This window comes from Rhinopithecus roxellana, chromosome 12, assembly GCF_007565055.1.
Source record: "Rhinopithecus roxellana isolate Shanxi Qingling chromosome 12, ASM756505v1, whole genome shotgun sequence".
NCBI lineage: Eukaryota > Metazoa > Chordata > Mammalia > Primates > Cercopithecidae > Rhinopithecus > Rhinopithecus roxellana.
The window spans coordinates 86,527,425-86,555,229 of NC_044560.1; the positions used below are offsets into that span (position 1 = coordinate 86,527,425).

General features: G+C 41.5%; 1 protein-coding gene across 16 annotated transcripts in view; it reads right to left on the reverse strand.

The window, feature by feature from the left end:
* KIAA0319L (KIAA0319 like) overlaps window positions 1-27,805 on the reverse strand; it is a 133,297-nt gene that overhangs the window by 103,365 nt on the left and 2,127 nt on the right. For 10 of the 16 annotated variants that reach the window (XR_004051953.1, XR_004051954.1, XR_004051955.1 and 7 more), the window contains exons 2-3: window positions 26,610-26,779; window positions 25,460-25,492 (exon numbers count right to left, since the gene is read on the reverse strand). Coding sequence is in view for 10 of the 16 variants with exons in the window: in XM_030912603.1 (XP_030768463.1) it covers window positions 25,460-25,492; window positions 26,610-26,751 (175 nt within the window). In the remaining 6 variants the exon portion in view is untranslated. Of the gene's footprint in view, window positions 1-20,506; window positions 20,788-22,304; window positions 22,592-25,459; window positions 25,493-26,609; window positions 26,780-27,805 lie in introns of those variants that run through there. The other 6 variants (XM_030912606.1, XM_010360393.2, XM_010360394.2 and 3 more) reach the window with 3 other exon arrangements.

Here is a 27,805-nt window from a genome sequence, read left to right on the forward strand (position 1 = left end):
AACTTACTACTGTCATTTTGTTAATCGCCTTCTGCTTATTTTCATATCTTTTGTTCCTTTCTTATTGTTATTGTTTGATGATAAAATGAGTGAGTCCTTTCTTTCTCATCCGTGTGCTTGCTCTACTAGTTAGTTGTACACTTTCACAAGTTTTCACAATGGTAGATATTATTCTTTCACTTCCAAATGTAGGACTCCCTTAATCTTTTCTTGTAGGACTGGTTTAGTGGTGATTAATTATCTGTTTTTCCCTGTCTAGGAAAGTCTTCATTTCTCCTTCATTTATGAAGAATAACTTCACTAGGTATAGTATCCTTAACTGGCAGGTTTGTTTTTCCCTTCAGCATTTTGAATATATCATCTCATTCTCTCCTGGCTTGCCAGGTTTCTGCTGAGAAATCTGCTGTTAGTCTGATTAGGATTCCTTTATATGTGAGTAGATGCTTTTCTCTTGCTGTGTTTAGAATTCTTTTTGTCTTCACTTTTGACAGTTTGACTATCATGTGCCAAGGAGATCTTTGTGGGTTGTATTTATTTGGGAGTCTCTGAGCTTCCTGTATCTGGATGTCTAAATCTCTTCTTAAATTTGGGAAGTTTAAAGCTATTATTTTGTTTAATCAGTTTTCTATGCCATTAAACTTCTCTTCACCTTCTGGGATATCCAAGATTCAGATTTTTGGTCACTTTATGGCATCCCATATGTCACAACAGCTTTCTTTTTTCTTTCTTTTTATTTTATCTAACTGGGTTATTTTAAAAGACCTGTCTTCAAGTTCTGAAATTACTTTTTTTTTGAGACAGGGTCTCATTGTCACTCAGGCTGGAGTGCAGTGGCACGATCACAGTTCACTGCAACCTCGGTCTCACAGGTTCAATCAATCCTCCCACCTCAGCCTCCTGAATAGCTGGGACTACAGGCATGCACCACCACCATGCCCAGCTTTTTTTTTTTTTTTTTTTTTTTAAAGTCAGGGCTTCACTATATTGCCCATCTAACTCCTGGACTCAAGCGATCTGCTTGCTTCAGCCTCCCAAAATGCTAGAATTACAGCCATGAACCACTGCACCCAGCCCAAGTTCTGAAATTCTTTCTTCTGCTTTATCATCTAGTTTATTGCTAAAACTCTCAATTGTATTTTTTTATTTCATTCACTAAGTTCTTCAGTTCTAGGATTTTTGTTTGGTTCTTTTTTATGCTATCTCTTTGGTGAATTTCTCATTCATATCCTAAATCGTTTTTCTGATTTCTTTGTTTTGTGTATCTGTGTTCCCATGCATATCACTGAGCCTCTTTAATATCATTATGTTGAATTTTCAGGCAGTTCATAAATTTTTCACTGGAGTCTGTTATTGAAGAATTATTGTGTTCTTTTGAAGATACCATATGTCCTTGCCTTTTCATTTTTCTTGAGTCCTTTTGTTGATAACTGTGTATCAAGTGTTAACAGTCACTTCTACTTTTTGAATTGGCTTTCACAGGGGAAGATTTTTTCTTACAGATGTATCTACAGTGTTGGTTGGGTAGGGCACTTTGGCTTTGATTCTGGATGTTTGCAGCAGTGTAGTCTCCATATGATTTCTTCAGCCACGAACACCATCAGTGGCATCTGTGATTTCCTCAATGGCTTAGGCTACAGTTGTCAGTGGGCAGCATACTTGATTGGCATGGCAACAGCAGCAGCAGTGGGCAGGGAAAGGCTGTCCTCAGAGTATGTGAAAGTGTGCAGCAGCCTTACTTGTGGGAGACAAGGGGGAGGCTGGGCTGCTGTCTGTAATAGTCACCCCAGGCAGGTAGGATTCAGGCTCTGGGAAGCATAAGCTTCAGCTTCTGGCAGCAGCAGTGGCTGTAGCAGCTGGCAAGATCATGTCCTCATGGCACAAGAAAGTATATGGCAGCCTGTTGCTGAAGGGGATGTGGCTGCTGTTAGTGGCGGTGGCCCCAGGTGGGCAGGTTTCATTCTCTGGAGAGCTTGCACTTTGGCACCCTTTGTCCTGGGAGCAGCCTCCCTGATACACTGTACTGCCCTTTCCCTGGTATGCAGGACACTGTGTGGACCCTGCGGTTCCTCTGGGTCCAACCAGTATCTTGCTGCTAGAGACCTCTAGGCAGATGCGAGGGAATGTCAGGGGTGCTCCAGGGATGTAGAGAGGCAGGGGCTGTTGGGCCCCAGGGCAGGATACACTTTGGTGAGGGCTGGACTCTCAAAATGGTGCTATGTCCCACTAGGGACCTAGGGGATGCATGGGACTCAGTGTGAGTTCCCTCTCTGGAGCAATGACATCACACAGGCTCCAGGGAGCTCCCTCTGCCAGTATCAGGGCCCACAACGGTCAAAGCACTCTCCCATGGCTAGGATTACAGAAGATGGTGAGAACATGGACTGCTGGGGATTGCTCACTGATTCTTTCTCCACACTGGGAAGCCCCTCTGGCTCCCAGTCAATCTTGGCTGGGTTGTCCACCTCGCTTCCCTCTCCCTCAGTGCCTCATGTGTTTTCTGTCACTTCTCTACTGAATTCTACACCTTAGTCGGTCATCTTGAAAGACTCAGGCCCTTATATCTTTGACAATGACTACAAATAAAAAATGTGAGGCCTAGGAAAAGCTAGCTCCTATAAAAGAAATGTGAGGCCTAGGGGAGGTTAGCCGGCTATAGTGTTGCTAATAAAACTAATCTCAATGGTTTCGAATAAGAGGAAGAGGTAGGCCTGGCGCAGTGGCTCAGACCTGTAATCCCAGCACTTTGGGAGACCGAGGCAGGTGGATCACTTGAGGTCAGGAGTTCGAGACCAGCCTGACCAACATGGTGAAACCCCATCTCTACTAAAAATACAAAAATTAGCTGGGCGTGGTGGTAGGCACTGAGTAGGAGTAGCTGAGGCAGGAGAATCATTGAACACAGGAGGCAGAGGTTGCAGTGATCAAGACTGTGCCACTACACTCCAGCCTGGGTGACAGAGTGAGACTCCGTCTCAAAAAAAAAAGGAAGAGGTACTCTGATCTCTCAGTTCACATGTTTGATTTGTGGGATTTTGACTGAGTTTTTAAAAATTAAATATTATTTAATGTTGTTACATCGTGTCATCATGTGTTCAACAATAAAAATACGAAAAGAAAACAACAGTTATTTTTCATCTATTCCCTGAATCATACTTCTTTGTCTTAGGTGGTTAAAAAGACAGTTAACGTCTTACATGATTCTAGTTTCAGTTCTAGGTCCATCATTTACCAGATAGTTAACCTTTAAAGAATAATTTAACCTAAGATTAAATTTTCATTGTTGATACTCTTGGGACAAAGAGTTCATGAAAGGAGGAAGCAGAAAGGCATTGGTAGAGTCAATATTGGATTCTAGAAGTAACTGGGATAAAAGGTAAGATGAAAATATACTCCAGTTTTAGATCAGTTCCTCTCCCTGCCCACGCTGCCATACCCTGGCTCTGCTCCCAGGGCCCAGGCAAAAGCAATATTAAATCCTTACAAAAAATGGCTTACAGTTGGTAGAACCTTAGACTGAAAATCCTTTGGGAAAGTCTGGAACGCACTGTTGGTAGGAGCATGTAGAAAGCTTACCCAGGGTGAGAACAGTGGAGCAAAGCCAATCCCCCTCTTTCTAAAATCATAGCAAAGCAGAGAAAGCAGGGCTCCCATATGTATTACCTGGAGGATCCCCAAAACAGGAGGCTCTGGAACTAGCAATGCTTACTTACATCACCACCTCTCAAAAGACAGAATTCTAATATATCTGGCACAAAATCTAGACCAGGTTTCATAATTCCAAGTAGCAGAGTGGAAAAGTCTACAGGATATATGAATTATTGCCAGAAGGAAATTCATTAAATACTTTTAGAAAGCTGTGAACAACTCTGGAAATATTTAAAGAAAGTGCTGTTGCCTCTGGCGTTCTTAAATCTCAGGTAACAAGCTTGGCTTCTCAAGCAAACTTGGAAACTGCCCTGGTTAGCAACCAAGTAGGAACCAGAGACAGAACGTACCCTGTTTCAGGAGTCATACTGTTAAAGTGTCCAGAAATGTACATTCTAACCAAATTCATCAGACTATCCCAAAGGAAAGGCTGTGATGGTGGAAATAAGAGTAGAGAGAATGAGTTACCAGTATTATTTCAAAAAAGAAAAAAAAAAGCAGTTGATAAATTCTTCTCTTGGGTGGGGTTTTCACTGCAGAAAAAAATACATGGTTAGAGCATTTTGCAGACAAAATTTGCAATTAATATTTACAGTCATTGAAGCTAAAATTATTTTCTTGAAATCTTGCAATTTTCTAATATGGTCAAGACTTCATTCAAAGCTTTCCCTTGATAATTACACCTATAAATGAACTATTATCAAGGAGAAAGGCACAGCCTTAAATGTGTTTCTTTATTCAGTAATTGAACTATGACTCTACACCATCTGTCTTCCTACAGCTATCATCAAAAGTATGCATTCTCTCAGAAGCAATGGGTCTCAGCCAAGATGGCTGCCACATGAAAATGAGATAAGCAGGCACATTATCAATCATAAAAACAACTCACAGGAACCACTCAAAAACAAACCTCCTCAGGGGGCACCTTCCACCTTCCTTTTGACTGTCAGCATGTCTGTCACCTGCACACCCACTAATAAACAAATACCAAAAAAAATGGTTCCACCTTACTCTCCACATCAGTTCTACCTGCAGGGGTTAGCACATTCAGAAACAAGGCAGAGGAGGTAACTAAATCCTTTGAAGGACACAATCAGGTATTATGAAGTTTGAAAAAAGCCAGGGTAATAACCATTGCCCTCTCTCCTCCTTTTCAAAAGGGGTAACATTTTTTTCCTCAACTACACACAGGTTGGATTGAAAGGTGGCAGCTGCCTCACAAAGCAGTCCTTTGAAAATAATTACTATTCGCTGCCTTTGCTATGTGCCTAGCTTTGTTAAGAGTACAGTTTTTCAAATGTATGGTGTAGATGATTTGCTGAAACTACACTAACTGTTACACAAGAATTAATAGGCTTTGTGTACATATTCTGACTTCTTTCCCTTCACTGTGGTGTTTCCATTTTTCCTAAAGATCATTCTGAACAAAGACAAACTCCTCATGAACTAGCTGCCCAACAGATACATATCAGCTACTATTCACATTAACTCTTGATCATCTGCTAGGTGGAAAACAAGCTTCCAAGGACTCAATCACAAAACCTGAATCTTGCAGCGCTTTGCTGGTTAAGAATGCTTAAAACAGCAAGTCCTTTCCTATAAGACTGTCACTAAAAAGTCTCAAAGATACTGGATTGTGACAAACTGCGGAAAAGAGTAATAATCAGCGGCTGGGCATGGTGGCTCATGCCTGTAATCCCAGCACTTTGGGAGGCTGAGGCGTGCAGATCACGAGGTCAGGAGATCGAGATCATCCTGGCTAATGCGGTGAAACCCCGTCTCTACTAAAAATACAAAAAATCAGCCAGGTATAGTGGCAGGTGCCTGTAGTCTCAGCTACTCAGGAGGCTGAGGCAGGAGAATGGTGTAAACCTGGGAAGCGGAACTTGCAGTGAGCCGAGATTGCGCCACCACACTCCAGCCTGGGTGACATAGCGAGACTCCGTCTCAAAAAAATAAAAATAAAAAAGAACAATCACAAGGTCAGGAGTTCGAGACCAGCCTGACCAACATGGCGGTCAAAAAATCAGCTGGGCGTGGTGGTGTATGCCTGTAATCCCAGCTACTCAGGAGGCTGAGACAGGAGAATTGCTTAAACCCAGGAGACAGAGGTTGCAGTGAGCCAAGATTGCACCACTGCACTCTAGCCTGGACGACACAATAAGACTCTGTCTCAAAAAAAAAAAAAAGAATAGGCCGGGCGCGGTGGCTCAAGCCTGTAATCCCAGCACTTTGGGAGGCCGAGACGGGCGGATCACGAGGTCAGGAGATCGAGACCATCCTGGCTAACATGGTGAAACCCCGTCTCTACTAAAAAATACAAAAAACTAGCCGGGCGAGGTGGCGGGCGCCTGTAGTCCCAGCTACTTGGGAGGCTGAGGCAGGAGAATGGCGTAAACCCGGGAGGCGGAGCTTGCAGTGAGCTGAGATCCGGCCACTGCACTCCAGCCCGGGCGACAGAGCGAGACTCCATCTCAAAAAAAAAAAAAAAAAAAAAAGAATAACAGTACCCAGTACCACAACATCTCCCTAGAAGAGGGCAATATTTATAGGCAAAAGAGTAGGGGAAAGTCCTTTTACTCTACCTACTTAAAACAGAATACCTATACTTCACAGGCTAAAGAAAATACGAAAACCACCCTCATTTAGTCTAGGTGAGAAAATAAATTCATTCCCCAAGGTCCTGTTCATACATGGCCCTCATAAAATTCAGTTGAAATTTGTTTTCAGGCCGGGCGCGGTGGCTCAAGCCTGTAATCCCAGCACTTTGGGAGGCCGAGATGGGCGGATCACGAGGTCAGGAGATCGAGACCCTCCTGGCTAACACGGTGAAACCCCGTCTCTACTAAAAAATACAAAAAACTAGCCGGGCGAGGTGGCGGGCGCCTGTAGCCCCAGCTACTCGGGAGGCTGAGGCAGGAGAATGGCGTAAACCCGGGAGGCGGAGCTTGCAGTGAGCTGAGATCCAGCCACTGTACTCCAGCCTGGGCGACAGAGCGAGACTCCGTCTCAAAAAAAAAAAAAAAAAAAAAAAAAAGAAATTTGTTTCCAAAGAAAATCCCCTATCAAGATCAACAGCCCTATTCCACAATTGCTCTCATCTATATTTTGGCCTCCACCCCAAAAATCTGTGGTTAAAGCTTTAGTTTCTAAAGCTGAGATTCCTGCATTTGAATCTCAACCCAGTCACTTCCTAACTGTGTCATCTTGGGTCAAATTCCTTGTTTTTTTCACGTGTAAAACAGGAATAATTTTAACAGTACCTACCCTATGGAGTTATTAAAGATATAAAGGAGAAAATACATGCAAAGTACTTAACACTAGCCTGGCATATAGTATTAAAAAGTTCAGTATATATTAGTTGCCATTATTTTTGTTGTTGTTATTATACTTCATTTTAGCTCAGCCACCACTTTTTCCAGGAAGGCTTCTCTCATGAAACCTTCACCCCAAGATGCCTCTCTTCTGTGCATCCCACATATACATCTATCATAGCATTTCTCTCACCAGACCATATTTGTTTGTCTACCTCACACACTCTGCCCTCTTTAAGTGCTGGGGTTGTATATTGTATGTGTAGGCCCAGAAAGATGCTTAGCACATAGTAGACATTCAAGGAGTTTTTTTTTGTTAATTTTAAAAGTTCACCCAATATTTTTAAAAATTTGTGAGATTTTTTCTATATTAACAAAATCAAGGAAAAGATGTCAGCTCCAATATGGGATATCTTGAGTTAAAGTCATTTGAATCAGATCCTTGATGTTAATTAATTTCCTTGGCTGAAAGAAGGAAGAGGCAAGAGAGAAAAGTAAAGTTCCTGGTTCACTAAGAAATTAGAATGAGCTTTTCCAATTAAATTGGGGAGTGCACTGAATAGGAAATACGAGAGATGTGCAAAGAAAGAAACTGAAGAAAAGCAGAGTGGATAAAGAGATAACTGAACAATATAACCAGCTGGGAAACAGCCTTTCCTGTCTAAACTCTAAACTAGAAAATCCTTTCAAATCCTAAAGAAATCTTTCCTCATGAAAGGACCAACCAAATTTCAGCTCCCTGAGCTATCTATTTCAGACCATTCGACTTCACTCCAAGGTGACACAAGGCTTCACCATGAAAATTTCTGAACAAAGCAAGTTCTCCCTGAACTGGGAGAATAGCTTCCCAGTTCACCTAGGCAAAGAGTCATTAATCATTGATGACATCTAGATCCACTCACCTTCCCTTGTCCTGAGTAATGATGAAAAGAGAAAAACAGAAAAAGATACCTCAAAGTTCTGGTCACCGAGGTGAAAACACGGAAACCACTCTATCACAATTCTAATGCCTTTAACTTCTACCTAAAACAACTTAATAAATCAAAAGTTTCCATTAATTGGATACAGGTGCTATTCCATTTCAAAAGACCCATCTGCCAAGGTTTAGCCCAAAGGCATTTTTCACAGCCAAGTATTAATCAAATCACTGGTGTAGCTGAAAATAGCTCTCCTACCATAAAGTCACCTGTTCAGAAACAATCCAGTCATCAAGGGCTTTATAATATTTAAAGGCAGATTGAAGGCAAATGATGAAGCTATGCACTTAAAAAAAAAAAAAAAAAAACTGTAACTAGGGGGTTACACTGCTGCATATGATGTACTCAGAATCTCCTGCTTCACTTTTTCTCCCACCACCTTATGACTAAAAGACTCTGGAGAATGCTGTCAGCAAGGAGAGCACGCCTCCAAGCCACAGCTTGAAGGAGCCCACACCTCTCTATGTAATACTGTCTTTGTACTTCAAAAAGCACAGGTATTAAATTATAACAGATAAACTTTGGCCTATACATAAAAGTGGTTCTAAAAAGAAAGAATTGTTTTTCTAAAAAGAAAAGCACCTAGATATGATGTCGTGAATCTAGCAATTCCCTAGCCCACTTGTAGATGGTATTGTTGAGAACCTGCAGTCGATTGCCATCTCTCATTGCAGTTATTACCGGCTGATAAATTTTTTGCATTCAGCACAATCATACCAACCTCCCTTGGAAACCCACACAAAGAACCCTGAATCAGAGCACTATTTTGTTTTTTTGGGAAGGTCTTTTCTTTTCTTTTCTTTTTCTGGCTTGTTTTGTTGCTTTCAAAGGAAGGTCATTTAGGGGGCCGCAGCAGAAATATGTACATTAAACAGAAGAGTAGGCTTGGGAGGAAGGAAGGAAATAATATAGCTAGCCATGAAGTGTTATTTCAGCAGATACGGCCAATAGAGGAAAAGTTTATATCAATTCATCCATTGAAACTCTCTCTTTTTGGAGCATTATGTAAGTGCCATAAAAAAAAAAAAAAAAAAACTGCAGTGGGCTGAACTGGGACATGTGAGGACTCAATACAACCAAGCTTCAGATACTTAAATATCTCGAACCACTTTTTGCTTATAGCAAATAAAATGCAGAACTACAGATGCTTTCTCATCTGTGTGTAAATGAAAGCAAAACTGTGTGAGTAGTTAGTATTCTTAGAATTTTTGAGAGCCGGTTTATTTAAATTAAATCAAAGCCAATCTGTATCTGTACAGAAATAATTTTCTTAGGGCTCTTATTCTCTAGACTTACAGAGCTGTACATACTCTTCCCTCTATCCCTCCCTCTAAGATAAAAAACTGAAAAGAGCTCTACGGGTTACAAGCCACTTCAAATGAATCTGGGAGGAGGAGGTTCAAAGGGATTAGAATATCCCATGTCTTACCAGCCTGCTATATAGAACAGGGTTCAGCTATTCTCTGCCCCATTCTTTGTGTTCCCACAGCACATCTTGGAATTGATCATGCTTCTTTATGTTTCTACATCTATCTCTGCCTCCATAGTGTGACCTCTCTGATGGCAGGAACTGGGTTTTATTTAGCCTGGAACATTATTTGTTGACCGGAAATGTGTGTATCTATAGTATATACATAATACCTAGATACTAATTATCATTAATAATGTGAATTAAGTATCCTAGAGAAGGTATCAAAAATACAGTTAGTCCGGGCACAGTGGCTCACACCTGTAATTCCAGCACTTTGGGAAGCCGAGGCTGGCGGATTGCCTGAGGTTAGGAGTTCGAAACCACCCTGGCCAACACAGTGAAACCCCATCTCTACTGTAACTACAAAAATCAGCCAGGCATGGTGGCGCGCACCTGTAGTCCCAGCTACTCGGGAGGCTGAGGCAGGAGAATCGCTTGCACTTGGGAGGTAGAGGCTGCAGTGAGCTGAGATCATGCCACCACACTCCAGCCTGGGCAACAGAGTGAGACTCTGTCTCAAAAAAAAAAAAAAAAAATGCAGTTAGCTTATTTTAAGGCACTGAATGTGAGATAACACATTTAAAGAGCCAGAGACCACAAATATTAGAAGAATGTAATCTAAGTCAACATCATAATGTGGCACTGACATTCAGATAATTTCATATTGTTTGGTTTATTTATTACAATCATGTGGCTTTTAATAGATTTCATTTTTCTGACATGTTTTTACATGCATTTTTTTCTTATACCTCCATTTTCAAGTTAATTGTAAGTCATACACTCTACTGACAGAAATAAAAATTTGGGCAAATTGGTCAACACTCCTGACTGCCAAATTATCTACTATGGACTATCTCTAACTGCACAGAAACTGGTGTTTCCTTATCCTCATCTGTACAATGGCAACATTTCTTTGCTGCTTCAAAAAAGGTATTAATTCTAGGCAGGGAAACAAGAACACCCAAATGTTCCTCAGTGTCTCTCTCTTTGACACACACACACTCCTCACAGGGACACAGGAAAGCCCTGGAAACATATCGTACACATACGGCCTTCACTCTCCACCACTTCCTCTCCACTGACAGAGGCAGCCATGCTGCCAAGGTAGCAACCCCCACATGAAATACAAAAGAGTGGAGGCGAAACAGCTCAATCAAAACAGTTTGGGAACGGAAAGGATGGTACGCTTGTCAAAGAAAGTCTCCAGGGATAGGCCAGAAAACTTTTCTTTCTGCCTTGAACATCATGAGCAAATAACCCTGCTCCAGGTCTGTAGACCTGAGCTCAGAGGCCAACTCCTCCCTTTAACCTTTCACAGAAGGGTAACAGGAAAACTTGCTGTTATTTGAAAAGTCCATTGTGAGAAATGTCAGAGTGCAGCTTATAAATATACCCTGGGGAGCACAGCTGAGAGCAATTTTGAAAACCAAACAGTTAGAAACTGATGAAGTAGAATGCACAGGTAGAAGACAGCTTGGCACTGCTTCAGCATATGGGGCTGCTTGCTTCAGGCCAGATGCCACAGACTGACCCAGCAGGATGCAGATTACTCAACTTTCTGAGATGGAAGACGGCTCTTCAGCTTTTCTCTACAAGGCTGCTTCATTTATTCTGATTAAGATTCATTCACTCTAGCCACCCCACTTCCATAAGCCTCCAGCTGACTCAGGTTGCCCTCAGTTAAGGACAATAAACATTGAGCTGTATCAAAAACAAACAAACAAACAAACAAAAATAGAGGAGCCATTTCTTAACAGGCAGGATGGCAGTCCTCTTGAAATTGTGAACCTGAATCTGAAATGAAGGCTACAGAAGTGAAACTGAATCAATGTTACCCCTCACTCCATCTCTCAGGTCTGGTAATATTAGTCATTCCCCGTATTACCTAAAAGTGAAAGAATTCATAAGCACACATTTATTTCAAACTCAAATGTGCTGCTGGATTAGAATCAAAGCATAATGTTAAGCCAGTTGGAAGAAAGAGAGCATTCCTAAAAATCCTGTCATCTGCTGGGAGAGTTTAAAAAGGGGAACTGAAGTAAGACACACTGGGCACCCATCTTTAGGGGCACAGTCTAAAGTGGATAGAGTTCCAGATAGGCCTTGGCTGGCATTCCTCCCTGCTTCTGTTTCCCCTTGGACAGTGTCTGTGATGGCTAACTCACCATTCAGGGACATTCATAATTCTTTCTCTTCTTAGGGCATTTTACAGTTTCCTTTTGTGATTGGCCAGGGAAGTTCAAGATTTATATAATTGGTGCTTGCTTCATGCTAAGCATTGGAATGGTTCACCTGAGATCCTGAGTAACAAACTTGATGCCAAAAGGGCAGGAGCACCCTAATGCAGATAAGACTTTCAAGTGCTGATGGGCTGGGTGTATCTAACACCCATGAAATCACGACAAGAACACAGTTCCAACTTGGAGGCAAGGGCTACAGCTATAGCACTCTTTCCACATTTCCAAATAACCTCTCTAACTGCTTATTCAGGAAATGTGGATTATTAAAGGTGAGAGAGAGCACTGGATAGAAAGGAAAACTGGAGATATACCATCTTGTGGACAGGAACTCCGCCTACATAATTCTTGGCAGAAGGTTATTCCATTAAGACCAGCTTGAGACATCAAATTGTCTGGTCTCCTATATTCCCAGGATTCTGCAAGGAAGACTAGGTCTCTATTGTCATGGCATTACCTTGGGACCCTAGGGAAGCCTCAAACTCCTGGAAGGGAATCTTGATGTCAGCAATGCCATCCCTCTCAAAGGGAATTTCTGTTCCCTAAGAATGGCAAAGGTATTAACAGACTGCAAGCTTCATAAAGGCAGAAACCATATCTGTCTTGCTCACCAATGTATTTAGTTTCCTTTTTTTCTTTTTTTCTAGGGACAGTCTCACTGTTGCCCGGGCTGGAGTGCAATAGCATGATCACGGCTCACTGCAGCCTCGATTTCCTGGGCTCAAGCAATCCTCTTACCTCAGCCTCTCAGCTAGCTGGGACCACAGATGCACACCATCAAGCACAGCTAACTTTTTATTATGTTTTTGTTACAGGGTCTCACTATGTTGTCCAGACTGGTCTCAAACTCCTGGCCTCAAATGATCCACCTGCCTCGGCCTCCCAAACTGCTGGGATTACAAGCATGAGTCACTGCACCTAGCCTTACCACTGCATTTCTAATGCCTAGGATAGCAGGCACCTGATAAATATGTTTGGAAGGAAGGAAGCACAGGACAAACTCTGCAAGCTACTTCTTTTTTTTGTTTGTTTTGTTGTTGTTGTTGTTGTTTTGAGATGGAATCTAACTCTGTCACCCAAGGTGAGTCCGATGGTGCAATCATGGCTCACCACAACGTCTGCCTCCTGGGTTCAAGTGATTCTCCTGCCTCAGCCTCCTGAGTAGCTGGGATTACAGACATGCAATACCATACTTGGCTAATTTTTGTATTTTTAGTAGAGATGGGGTTTCACCATGTTGGCCAGGCTGGTTTTGAACTCCTGACCTCACGTGATTCACCTGCCTCGGCCTCCCAAAGTGCTGGGATTATAGGTGTCAGCCACCGTGCCCAGCCTACAAGCTACTTCTAACCCAAAACCCAAAAGTGTTGTTGAATCAGCCCCAGTCAAAACACTGTCCTGACCAAAGACAGAGCCAACCTGGCCTAGCACAAGGCCTTGCCAAGCATGGGCACATATCAGTATGGGGGGAAGTAAACTAGGGCAGAGAGCAAGGTGGAGTCATGGCAGTAGAACAGAGTCCACTTTCAGAGGAAATGCTTCCTTAGCTGGGGGAAGAAACAAGTGGCCCATCATGCTCCTCAGTGGCATATTACAACCACGGAAAATTCATAATACAACTCATTCCGTCATGGGCTTCAATTAATCTCAGACCTATAAAGCTGTATGAATAGAGGCCTACTTTCCCTAACAATACAGAAAGGCCAGCTGCCTACCGCATACTTAATAATGTGCAGACAAAGCTCCCACCGGACAGAGGTTTAAGAAGCCAGCAGAGAACTCACCCCTCCTGCCTGCTGGGTCATCTGGCGATTAGACAAAAATTTAACCATATTAAACTTTTATGTTATTGCTAACATTTGCTGAGTTTTATTTATGCACCTGGGAGTAGGCTAAGCCCTTTGCATGAATATTTTATTTAATCCTCACAATCCTGTTAAGAGGTACTGTCATTTCCATTTTATAGATGAAGAACCTGATGGAAAGGTTTTAGTACCAGCACCCAGTACATAATAAAACCAGGACTGAGACTTGTCTGACACCCAAGCCCATGCTCCACACCCTTGGCCACTCTGTCTCCTATCTCTTGCTCAGTTGATGAAAAGGCAGATGGTCAAGACCAATTCTTACCACTTCTCTCTGGAACTTATCCAGTACTATCTGGAGTCAACAGTGGCTACAGGATCTTAACCAAATGGGCTTTTCTCAGGAAAGCTGCTGGAAGAAGGATCAGAAGAAAGTTCAAAAGGCAGGTCCTCAAATCAAGAGCTATCCATTTTGACCCAAACCCTTCACTACTGTTCATCTGAAAATAGGTGTCCACAGGGAAGAGTTGAGGCTTTAAAAAAATAAAAAAGTGTCCAGACACTAACCACACACACAGTTCTTGACAATGTTCCTGCCAGTTCCACACAATGCCTTGAATTAGAAGCTGTTCCAATGACTGAGATTTTTATAAAATCTCCAAAATAAGCCAAAAGGCTATGCTTCGGCCCTGCAATTGTTGTTTGTTTTTATAAACTCCTCTGCTGTTTTATTATTTCCTCCCTTGAGGAATTCCTGAGGAGAATAAATTTAAGATAGTTTTCAAACTGAGTTGGATTTACTACCCAATTATGCTAATTTTCTCATCCCTCTTCATTCTGTCACACAAATGGAGAAGTAAGTTTATATTTGCACAGGTCTTTTAAAGGGCAAAAAGAACTCACCAAAATTATAGTTTTCCAAGATAGTAGGATTTAAGATGATTATCTTTCACTGAAGTGTTTCTTTTTTTTTTTTTTTTTTTTTTTTTTTGAGGCGGAGTCTCGCTCTGTCGCCCGGACTGGAGTGCAGTGGCCAGATCTCAGCTCACTGCAAGCTCCGCCTCCCGAGTTTACGCCATTCTCCTGCCTCAGCCTCCCGAGTAGCTGAGACTACAGGCGCCCGCCACTTCGCCCGGCTAGTTTTTGTATTTTTAGTAGAGACGGGGTTTCACCGTGTTAGCCAGGATGGTCTCGATCTCCTGACCTCGTGATCCGCCCGTCTCGGCCTCCCAAAGTGCTGGGATTACAGGCTTGAGCCACCGCGCCCGGCCAACTGAAGTGTTTAAGCAAGACACAATGATTTAATTTCACTGAGAGAGAGACCAACTTTAGCAAGTTCTGATTGGCCTTACTTATGTCAATTAAATCGTGATATAACAAGATCCCAAGATCCCATAGACTTGCTCAATGCTAGCTGAATTTTAGAATCAAAAACCTTGCAGGTTTGTGTTAACAGCCAGAAAACTCTACTTTCCCCCAACTGCCATGTACTCAAGTCATTATCCTACAATCTGAGGAGACAGATTTAGGATTAATAATTTACTACCTTCCTGTACTGCAATGTAGTTAAGAATATAGGACAATTTGGCAGGAGAAAGTTCCTGTTGAAGACTCATTGCTGTAAGATATATTCCATCAGTCATCTGCCTCAGTTTGGGTGCCCAATAGATACATGAAGAGCAGAGATATAATGCCACCTAAAAAGTCTCCTGAAAATGCTTTTCCCCTGAAGATAAAGACCAATGCATGTTCAAAATATATCATTCTCTTAAAGGAAAAAGACACCGCTGGCTCTGACTGGTACAACAGAGGCTACAGCCCTCAAAGTAAGGGCAAAGGAGGCAAGTGAGGGCAAGGCCCACAGGTACCTTTTGCCTGCCAGGGACACTTACTTGCGTTCAGGAATACAAGCAAGTATGAGAACAAAAAAAAAGGCAACTAGTGGTAAAGAGACCTCTTGCTAAGGTAGGAGGTGTTTTTGTCCCATCTGCAGTCTCTGTAGAGGTTGAGGGTGATAATTAATCTCTCCCACCCAGAGTCTGGGAATAATTAAAATATGAAGCATGGCAGTTAGGTGCAGATGAAGATCAAAATATTATCTTTATAGTCAGTGATAAGGATGACTGGAGAACATGGCTGAGATGTGTAACCACAAACAGCCTTTATTACACTTTCCTACATTGAATTAAACTTACCTAACTGGACAAAATGCAGGCTGACCTGGCATGGGCAGACCAGCTACAGCATGGCAGTGGGAGAAGATATAAAAATCCTGAAGACTGGGCCAGGTGTGGTGGCTCACACCTGTAATCCTAGCACTTTGGGAGGCCAACGCGGGCAGATTGCCTGAGCTCAGGAGTTTGAGACCAGCCTGGGCAACACAGTGAAACCCCGTTTCTACTAAAAATACAAACAATTAGGCAGGCATGGCAGCATGCACCTGTAGTCCCAGCTACTCAGGAGTCTGAGGCAAGAGAATTGCTTGATCCCGGGAGGTGGAAGTTGCAGTGAGCCGAGATTGTGCCACTGCACTCCAGCCTGGGCGACAGACCGAGACTCCATCTCAAAAAAAAAAAAAAAAATCCTGAAGACTGGCCACTCCATACAATAGGATTATTTTCTAATCTCATCAATCAGAAACATCACTCTGCCACTCATGGAGTGAATAAGAGAAAAGGCAGAGGATATAGCAAAAATTACTCCCCAAAACTTGTTCCCTCCTGGGGAGTGAAGTGCCCACTTAACAGGCTGAGGTTGAAAAACAGAGCAGGAAAGAATGATGTTCCATAACATGTATATTCCAAGGTGCATTATCTTTAATCCAACAAACCTTTATTGCTACCTACTACAGCAGGTATAGTGCTAGATGCTAGAGATGTAACTATGAGTAAAACAGTTTCATGGAGTAGAAAGACACATAAACAACTAATCAAAGCAGACTTCTGCTCAAAGCCATAATGGAGTAGTTGATACCAGACTCACCATCCTGCCGTAAACAACTACAAAACTGGACAGAAGATACAATCCAACTGTTTTTAGTCAGGCGATAACAGGCAGGGCAAGGTTGCAATCCTGAGAAAGGAAACCTGAAGTGAAACCATAACGGCCCAGCTGTATATTAAGCGACAATTTCCCAACCATGACATAGGAAGCTGGAACCCAAACAGAACACATGGGTCTCACTGAGCCCAGGAAGCAGACATGAATTTGGCTAGAAGATGAGGAGTGAGAATTTGAGAGGAAGAAGCTGTGAAGAAAGGGGGCCCCAGAAGTCCAGTGGGAGGGTCCCCTGCCAGTCCGTGGCTGGACTATAAAGGCATGAGGCAAGACCACATGATGTTTATTAATTAGATGGTAGATGCTACAGGGCTGAGAGGGAGACTCACTAGAGGTCAAGTAGTGCCCTCTAGGGGGGCAAGAGGAGCATGTTGGAACTCTGGCCCTGCCAGAGTGAAGAAGCAATCACATTAATGCCATACACCAGCAGAGACACCAGAAAGGCCTCACCTTAGAAGTAAGGACTACACTCTAGAGCAAAACCTATTCTGAACCTCTCCTCACAAAGCCTAAGGCCACACAGAGTATAACATGGTATGATCAGAGAGAGATGCATAGACATTATGAGAACATTACAGAAGTCCACACCAGGGGTCTCAGGGAAAGCATGAGAAAGGAGCTTATGTTTACCTGAATTGGAACACATCAGGCAGAATGGTAATGCCATATGCAGAGAAATGGAGCCTTCCACACAGAAATGTGAGATGAACTGTGACATGCATGTGAAGGAGAGAAAGTAATAGAGAATGACTCAGGTGACCGGGCGCAGTGGCTCACACCTGTAACCCCAGCACTTTGGGAGGGTGAGGCAGGTGGATCATTTGAGATCAGGAGTTGAGACCAGCCTAGCCAACATGGTGAAACCCTGTCTGTAGTAAAAATACAAAAATTAGCCGGGCGTGGTGGCAGGTGCCTGTAATCCCAGTTACTCAAGAGGCTGAGGCAGGAAAATCGCTTGAACCTGAGAGGCAGAGGTTGCAGTGAGCCAAGATCACGCCACTGGCTCCAGCCTGGGCAACAGAGCAAGACTCAGCCTTGAAAAAAAAAAAAAAGACTCAAGGATTTCTACCTCAGAATATGGCTATAGGTGGTCTTTTCATGGTTATAGGGAATAAAGGAGAAGAAAGGGGGGTAAAAGATCACAGGTTCAGTTTCACTATACTAAGTTAGAGGCAGCCGTGAGACATCTTGGCTGGAGATGTGCGACATACAGATGGCTAAGTGGTCTGGAGCTCAGGAATAGTTATAAATTTGGAAGCAGTAAGCACATAGGTTACAAGTGAGGAAAAGAATAAGACTGCCCAGGGAGAGCACAAGTGGGACAAAAAAGGGTTGAAACAGAACCCTGACAAACAAAAGACATAAGGGAGAGAAGACAGTGGGGGAAAAATAATTAGAAAGTGCCATGCATTGTCTAGGAGGAGGACAAAACAAAGCATGGTGTAACTCAAGGCAAGTGAGGAAATGGTCTCAAGATGGTAATCAAAGGTGTCAAATGCAGCAGAGATGTTAAGTAAGGTAAGAAGTAAAGGTGTCCAACTAGGAAGATCAATAGTTACCCTGGCAAAAGCCAAGGTTTGGGCAGAAGCCAGACCTTACTGAATTCAGAAGAAGACAAAGGTGGGAGAATGGAAACAGCAAATGTGGTCTACTCTTTCAGAAAGCTTCAGTGACTGCAAAGATCAAATCAGGGAACTGGACAGCAATCTTTCACGAAGAACAGTGCCTGCCTCAATAAATATTTATTGACTGGGTAAGTAATTTTAAAAATGAACAAAATAATGGAGAAATCTATACCCTTCTAGTTGTTGCCCTAGTCCTTGTCTCTTACTGTGTCAGTCTGTCCATCTATAAACTGAATATGTATTAGGCCCAAGCCAAGTTCCATTTCCTCCATGAAGCTTTCCTTGATTTTTCTAACCTTCAACACCTTCTCTACTATAATAAAAAAGATGAACAATAACAAGTGTTGGCAAGGATGCAGAGAAACTGGAACCCCCATACATTACTGGTGGAAATGTAAAATGGTGCAGCTGCTGTAGAAAACAGTTTCTCAAAAAAGTTAAACCAAGAGTTACCATATCATCCAGCAATTCCACTCCTATATATAAATATATATGTGAAATTTTATATATAAAATTATATACATATATAAACAGTGGAATTGCTGGATCATATATACATTATTACATATATTATATCTAAATAGTGGAATTGCTGGATCATATATATGTAATATATATGTGATATGTATGTAATATACATATGTGATATGTATGTATAATATATGTGATATGTAATATATGTGATCATATGTGATACATATGATCCAGCAATTCCACTATTTATATGTAATATATACATATATAATATACACATATATTTATGATTATATATAATCCAGCAATTCCACTATTTATATATACATTTATTTTATATAAATGTATATATAGAATATATATTTTAATATAGTGTAATTGGTACATATATAGTGAAGTGGAATTGCATATATATGTAATACATATATATACATGATCCAGCAATTGCACTATTTATATATAAATACATGTATTTATCTATATATACAGATACCCAAGAAAATTAAAAACATGTTCACACAAAAATGTATACATAAATGTTAAGAGCAACATTGTTCATCATAGCCAAAAAGTAGAAAAAACCCAATGTCCATCAACTGATGAATGGATAAACAAAATGTGGCACATCCATAAAACAGAATATTATTCAGCCATAAAAAGAAACCAAGTACTGATACCTCCTAGGATATGGATGAACCTTGGAAATATTATGCTAAATGAAATAAGCCAGATGCAAAAGGCCATGTACTGTAAGATTCCATTTATGAAATGTCCAGAATAGGCAAATCCCTTGAGTCAGAAAGCAGATTTGTGGTTTCTGGTAGCTGGGGGAGGAGAGGATAGGGGGTGACTGCTAATGGGTACAGGGCTTCTTCTAGGGGTGAGAAAAAAGTTCTGGAATTAGACAGTGCTATACCTCAATTTTTAAAAACTTCTTGGCCAGGTGCAGTGGCTCACGCCTGTAATCCCAGCACTCCGGGAGGCCAAGGTGGGTACATTGCTCAAGGCCAGGAGTTTGACACCAGCCTGGCCAACATGGCAAAACCCCATCTCTACTAAAAATACAAAACTTAGCCAGGTGTGGTGGTGCACCCCTGTAGTCCCAGCAACTCGGAAGGCTGGGGCACAAGAATTGCTTGAACCCGGGAGGCTGAGGTTGCAGTGAGCTGAGATCGTACCACTACAGTCCAGCCTGGGCCACAGAGTGTGACTCTGTCTCAAAAAAAAAAAAAAAAAAAAAAAAAAATTCCTCTAATCTCTTTACTACAGAACACCTAAATTCTACCCATCTCTTTAGGACTACCTCTACTTGTTTGTATTGAGTGAAATTACTGAGAGGTTCCTTGAAGACAGAGTCTCACCAACTTTCTCCTGGACTGTTTGATTAACATCGTAATGGATACCCTAACCTCTAAGCCTGACCTCCCTCCCTTTTCCATTCACCTCCATCTCGACAATTATCATTCTTCTACACTACTGCAAAAATTATCCAGAAATTTACCAGTATTATAGTATATTTAATACAGTATTAATACAGTTTTATATTTAATACTAGTATTAAAGCATTATGCATTATAGTGTTTGCCTTAAGAGGTGCACAAGACAAATCCCTGGGGCATGAAAGGAAAATATTAGACTTCTTCATATTTGCTTGTCGATCCCTTTAAAATTTTGTTTTTGGCATCTCTTACATATACATAAGACATTATTAGTACAAAATTACATGCTATAATGTATAAATATATACACAGGGGTACACTCTCAATTTTTCAATGGATTAAAGTGCATCATGAAAAAAATTTATAGACCATCTACCTAAAAAGATTAAAAATGAAGCTTCTTAGCATGAAGCTTCATGCTAAGTCACAAAAGATCTCGTATGTGACCTAGCCACCACCTACCTCTTCTGGAGCTGCCAATCCAGCTTTGCTCTTTATATTCCAGTAGTGTTAAACTGCTTGTGGAGTTTCTTCTATATACCACGCTGTTTCACTTTTGTGCCTTTGCTCTTGTATTCCCATTGCTTGGGAATACCCTTTGAATCCTTCAAATTCAACCTTCACAACTCTGTTCAGGCATCAGCTTCTCTAGAAAGAACTCCTTAGAGCACCCTCTTTGCCTCCAAGCTAAATGCTTCTCCTATGGTTCTAGCAGCACTCTGCACGTTGCATCCTTTTTTTTTTTTTTTTTTTTTTTTGAGAGACAGGGTCTCCCTCTATCCCCACGCTGGACTACAGTGACATGATCATAGCTCACTGCAGTCTTGAACTCCTGGGCTCAGGTGATCCTCTCATTTCAGCCTCTCAAGTAGCTAGGACTACAAGTGCCCACCACCACACCCGGCTAATTTTTATTTTTTATTTGTGTAGAGATGAGGTCTAACTATGTTGTCCAGGCTGGTCTTGAACTCCTGGCCTCGGGTGATCCTCCTGCCTCAGCCTCTCAAAGTGCTAGGATAAGCCAATGCACCTGGCCTCTACCTTTTCACTTGCCACTGGTAGTTATTCCAGGGAAAGGACTGTACTGTACTAGTCTTTTTTTTTTTTTTTTTTTTTTTTGAGACGGAGTCTCGCTCTGTCGCCCAGGCTGGAGTGCAGTGGCCGGATCTCAGCTCACTGCAAGCTCCGCCTCCCGGGTTTACGCCATTCTCCTGCCTCAGCCTCCCGAGTAGCTGGGACTACAGGCGGCCGCCACTTCGCCCGGCTAGTTTTTGTATTTTTAGTAGAGACGGGGTTTCACTGTGTTAGCCAGGATGGTCTCGATCTCCTGACCTCGTGATCCACCCGTCTCGGCCTCCCAAAGTGCTGGGATTACAGGCTTGAGCCACCGCGCCCGGCCATGTACTAGTCTTTATTATCCTGGTGCCTAGCCTAGAAGCAGACTCCTAGTAAATTCTCAAAAAATGGTTCTGAATTGAATAATGTTTCTCTGTACTCAAAATACATATTAACTAACTGTATAATCTCCTTCCCAGAGGTAGGGAAATGTCAGTACAAGTTTTCCTAGCCAGTTGTTAGCTTTGGGCCTAAGGACATTAACTTCAGTGATTCTCCTTGTTTTAGATTTCTAGGGCCAATTAGGTCCTTGCATCCCCCACAAACATGCACACATAACTCTTCAGATGTATACATTCTTTCTTTGTATGTGTTAATATATTTGTTAAGATTTTAGTCAATTTTGTTGGTCCCAAAGTGTCTCCTTAAAGTGCTTTGGGACCAACAAAATTGGTCCCAAATTATTGTGTCTCCTTAAAGTGCCTTTCCACACCTCTGCTCTGATTGTGTTGTTGTTAAAGCTTAATTCGCAAGGAACAATTCCCTTATTGGTAATTTATTATTCAGTCAACAAATATTTTATGCATCTACTATGTGCCAAGCCCTTGGTACCCGCTAAGAATACCCAGCAAAACTAAAAGAGGCAACATGTCTGCTCTCAAGAAGCTGACAATCTATTGTAGGAATTTCCAAACTCCTGAGATCACTTCCTATTTGTCTCCAGATGAGAATCCCCAGGTCCAAAATGCTATTTTTCAAGCCACTTAACAATAAAATTAAACAGAAAAATAGCCATTCAATGGCACACAAGGAAAACACAGATAGACCATCTTTTATCAAATTGTAATCAATGCTTTCAATAATCAATGCTTTCTAACAGTAGGGCCTCGGCACCGAACCCAAAAGTGGAAATACAAAAGCTCACCATGTATAAGTCAACAGCTGCCTGGGGCTCTACCAAAGATGGAGCAAACTCCTAAGTGGGAAACGGGAGTGAAGGATAACTGCAGAGCTGCCTTAATTTGGTTAGTTTTTCAGAAATAATCCATGAGCTAAATAACAGCAGGAATCAAGAATGCATTTTATCTGGAAAAAAAGTAAACACTCAGGTAAACACTAAGTAAACTCATGAGTAGAGAAATACTGACTCAGGCTCCCACGGATAGGTTTTTGCTGTTATTATTTTGTTGTTGCTTTTTCAAGTAGGTTGTTTTCCCCCTTATATAAAAAGGTATACAAGTATACCAAAGAAAGGCCTGGAAAACACAGAAAAATATAAAGAGATAATAATTCCTCTAGTCAAAAAAAATACATAAATATTTAGTTGTACATCTTGTTTCAGACTGTTTTCTATTATATAACTTTCTCTTCTTTTCACAGAATTGACACCATGTTGAATATGTAGTTGCATAACTTGATTTTATCATTTAATATTAGGAGCATTTTCCCGTGTACTTTTTTTTTTACAATTATTAAACATTTTTTAATTCTAAAGAGACAGGGCCTCACTATGTTGCCGACTGGTCTCAAACTCTTAGGCTCAAGCAATCCTCCCATCTTGGCCCCCTGAGTAGCTGGGACTAGAGACGTGTGCCACCACACCAGCTTTTCTTTTAAAATATGAATTTTAAGACTCAATAATATCCCACCATGTGGAGATGCAAAGATTCCACCACTCTCCTATAATCAAGCAGGTTTTAGCAATATTTTGCAGCACAGAATAAATGAGTGTTGATGAGAGCTCTCATTCACAACTATCTAAATGTATCCTTCAGATAAATTCTTAAATGAAGAATTGAGTCAAAAATATGAATTTCTTTTAGGGCTCTTGATATTTATGCCAAGAAGTTCTCTGTTCAAACTCGTCAGCACTGTATGAGGACAACCACATCACCCCTTGGCAGCACTAGATATTTTTACTTTAATCTTCATCAATATGACAAATTTAAAAGGATATTTCATTTTAAACTGTAGTTTTGATTGGTAATGAGAATGAACATTTTAAATATGCTCATTTTAATTTCTTATTTATGGCACTCTGTTTATGCCTTTTATTTTTTCTTTTTTTTTTTTTTTTTTTTTTTAGATGGAGTCTCGCTCTGTTGGCCAGGCTGGAGTGCTGTGGTGCGGTTATGGCTCACTGCAACCTCCACCTCCTGGGTTCTAGCAATTCTCCTGCCTCAGCCTCCTGAGTCGCTGGGATTACATGTGCACACCATCACGCCTGGCTAATTTTTTGTATTTTTAGTAGAGACAGGGTTTCACCATGTTGGTCAGACTGGTCTTGAACTCCTAACCTCAGGTGATCCACCCACCTCGCCTCCCAAGGTGCTGGGATTACAAGCATGAGCCAACACACCCAGCCCTATTTATTTTTTCTATTAGGATATTCCTTTAAAAAAAAAATGGGAAGGAGCTCCAATTAAATCAAAGTATGTAACAAATATGTCTGTCACATGTTGCTTGCATGTTCCCTCAATGTGAACACACATTTGAACATACATGGCTCTTGATCTTTTAATTTCCGTTGTAAAAGCTCCCCATTTTTCTAAAATACATCTGGCATAACCTAATCCCCCCTAGAACTACTCCTAACACCACCACCTTTGCACTTCTATACTTAATTAGGGTGCTGTTTTTAAGCACTAAGCTCAAGGTTACTAAAGACTTGCACAATGAGCCTACAATGCTGTGTTTAAGCAAGTGCTAGATTGGAAAGCACAGAAAGACTTGGAATTGCTTCTTCATCCTCTGTACTTTGAATCTCTCAAATAACAAGCTGCTTACCATGGTACTGGGTAAAAAAAAAAAATTGCCGCCGGGTATGGTGGCTCATGCCTGTAATCCCAGCACTTTGGGAGGCTGAGGCGGGCAGATCATGAGGTCAAAAGATGGAGACCATCCTGGCCAACATGGTGAAACCCCATCTCTACTAAAGATACAAAAGTTAGCTGGGTGTGGTGGCGGGCACCTGTAGTCCCAGCTACTCGGGAGGCTGAGGCAGGAGAATCACTTGAACCCAGGAGGTGGAGGTTGCAGTGAGCAGAGACAGAGGCACTGTACTCCAGCCTGGCAGCAGAGTAAGACTCCGTTTCAAAAAAAAAAAAAATTGCCTTTGGTCCTCCAAAACATCACCTGTGGTCGGAAGGCAGAGTACCAGAAGAGAAAGGGTATGAGCTCTACAGTGGACAAACCTGGGTTTAGAATCCTAGCTCCATCATGTTCTTGCTATGTAACCTTGGTCAAGTCATTTTGCCTCTCTAGGCCTCAATTTCCTTATCTATAAAACGAGAAGAAAACGATCTGTTTTAGGGTTATCATGAAGATTAAATGAGATGAGGTATGTAATGTTTATAATTAGGAGTCTGGTATGTGGTAGGTGTGCTTCAAAAAATGTAAATTTACACCAGGCATGGTGGTTGGTGCCTGCAATCCCAGCTATTCAGTAGGCCAAGGTTGGAGGATCGACTGAAGCCAGGAGTTCGAGACCAACCTGGGCAAAATAACAAGACCCCATCTCTAAAAAAAATGTAAAAATTAGCCAGGCAGATGGGTGCAGTGGCTCACGTCTGTAATCTCAGCACTTTGGGAAGTAAAGGCACGCAGATTACTTAAGGTCAGGAGTTTGAGACCAGCATGGCCAACGTGACAAAACCCTATCTCTAATAAAATATAAAAATTATAAAATATAAAAATTAGCCAGGCGTGGTGGTGGGCGCCTATAATTCCAGCTACTCGGGAGGCTGAGGCAGGAGAATTGCTTGAACCCGGGAGGCAGAGTTTGCAGTGAGCCGAGATTGTGCCACTGCACTCCAGCCTAGGTGACGGAGTGATACTGTCTCAAAAATAAAAATAAAAACAAATTAGCCAGGCATACTAGCTCATGCCTGGAGGCTGAGGCAAGAGGATAGCTTGAGCCCAGGAGTTTGAGGCTGCAGGCAGCTATGGTTGCACCATTGTACTCCAGCCTGGGCAACAAGAACCCATCTCTTTTTTTAAAAAAAAGTGATTTTTTCCCTACTCTGATGGTGCTAAATCAATTCCTTATTTAATTCTAACGATCTTATATAAAATGTTGACCTGAAATAGTCAGCTGTCCCAGCAAAGCATCATCTGGGGAAAAAAAAAAACATGTAGATCAGCTTTCTGTCAAGTGCAACTTCCACTGCTAAATTATGTAATCATCAACCACCACTGCAAGACAACAAAAACCTCAAAGCTAATGTTACTGAAATTGCTAAATACAATAATTACTACAGTTTCAAAATCATGACCACCAACTCCCTTAGGAAAGCAACAGAAATCTTTGTAATTATAAGGGGAAAAGGCTGATCAGTTATCCCAGACGGTGGTCATTACAGCAAAAGGTTTTTGGTCACTGGCCAGAATGGCAGCATACTCAGAAATCTTTCTCAAATTGCTGTTTTCTCACACTCATACTATGAAAGCAATAATATCAACAAAAGAAAGAAAGAAAAGAAAAGAAAAGAAAAGAAAGAAAGAAAGAAAGAAAGAAAGAAAGAAAGAAAGAAAGAAAGAAAGAAAGAAAGAAAGAAAGAGAAAGAAAGCAAGCAAGCTAGCTTTCTCCTTTGAAATTTAGTCTTCTTGGCACTGATTCCTGGCAAGAGGCTTTACCCTGGTGAAATAACCTCTAGGAGGAAAGCATAGTCTACGAAATCTATCAACATAGCCCCTTTCTATGGAAAAAGTAATGAACGCATTTTTCCCATAAGTGTAAATTCCTTTAGGAAAGGAAAGGAAGTTCAAGGCCAGCCAGGGCAATAGCAAGACTAAGCACCCATGTTGAGTGCTGTGCTACATGCTTTAATTATACTATCCCTCAAATCAAACTATGAGGTAGATATGATCCTTCCTCAAAGATAACAGGTAATTTGCTCAAGGTTTTACAGTCATTAGGTAGAAATATCCAGTTCCAGGGCCCAGATCTGTCCAACTTTGAAACCTTTTTATTTTCAATAAACTTTTATCAAGTCTTAAAACGGTTATGCCAATTCTCCCTTATGAAAAAGAATCCAGTTTAAATTCTGGTTCCAAAACAAAACAAATAAATAAACCCAAAAGACTGAGTATTCACCAAAAGGATGACCATTTCTGTCAATTAGCAGATTGCTTTTCTGCCTCCTAATAGTCCTTAAAATGAACTGAGGGACTCACACGAAGTGCTCTTTTCTTAAAAAAAAAAATCTTAAATCTATAAAGAAAATGGTACCTGTTGACAACCACAGAACACTGAAGCAAAAGCAAGTATAAAACAGGTACAGGCTTCTCAACCACTTCGCAGATGTCTGCCAATAATATCCTGATAAAATCCAGGAAGCAGGACTTGGCTTGACTCCCAGCCGCTTCTCCATGGCCTTCCAGACAGGCAGAACCAGTACACTAGAAGGACAGAAAGAGAAGAAATTACATGCCAAGTAATTAATAATTAATTCCTGGAAATGTGGAATGCTAGAGAATGTATTAGGGGATTAGGGGATTAGGGGATTAGGGGAAAGAAAAATTTCAAGTTTGCCTTTAATGGCTCAACCCTGCCTATAAATTTTAAACTTGGGCTTTGAGGTAGCCTATAATTAGCACAATAACAACACAGCAAGGGATGTGAAATGAATCCACTGAAAACTGAAACTTTATATTCCTTTTTTTTTAATCTAACAGTAAATCACCTATGTGGTAGAATGGAAAGAGCAACAGCCCACAGACAAGAAGATCTGAGTTTTAGTTGCAGTTCTGTTACTAACAGCTTTGTGACTTTGACCAAACACACTTTCTTACTTTTGAGGAGAAGAGGTTGCACCCTCAGAGGTAAAGTAACCTGAGGATTACGTCTGGCCCAGTATTTTCAAAATTTCTGAACGCAAATGTCTTTAGGCAGGGCATGCACTCTCCAGTCTGCTACTGTCCCCGCCCACCACTATTATCATGAAAATCTATTCAATTTACACCTCAATGCTATCCACCCCAATCCCTGCATTCAACAAATATTTATGTCAGGCACTATGCTGGCTACACCAGAATCTAGGGGCTGGATGATTTAGGTCTCTTCCAGCAGAAAAACTCATTTACCATAAATTTCTTCCCTCTTACAAAGCTTTGCTATATTGTCTAAACTAGTACGTAAATACTGGCAACATTATGAGGGTTGACTGAGTTCTGAAGAAGCAATTCAAAAACTTCTGTCCAACTATGTACCTGTCATCTACATTCAGCAAATGACAGGCTGGCAACCCCTAATTCCTATCCATAGCCAGCATACAGGGAGATCAGCATTGCCTGGGCTGGATACCAATGCTGACTAATACCAGGAAACGGACAGACATACACACAGCTGCAAAACTAAGGTGCAGCCCACCCAAGAAAACGCTTTCGCAGAACCACACGCATCTGAAAGACTTCATCGTTCTCATT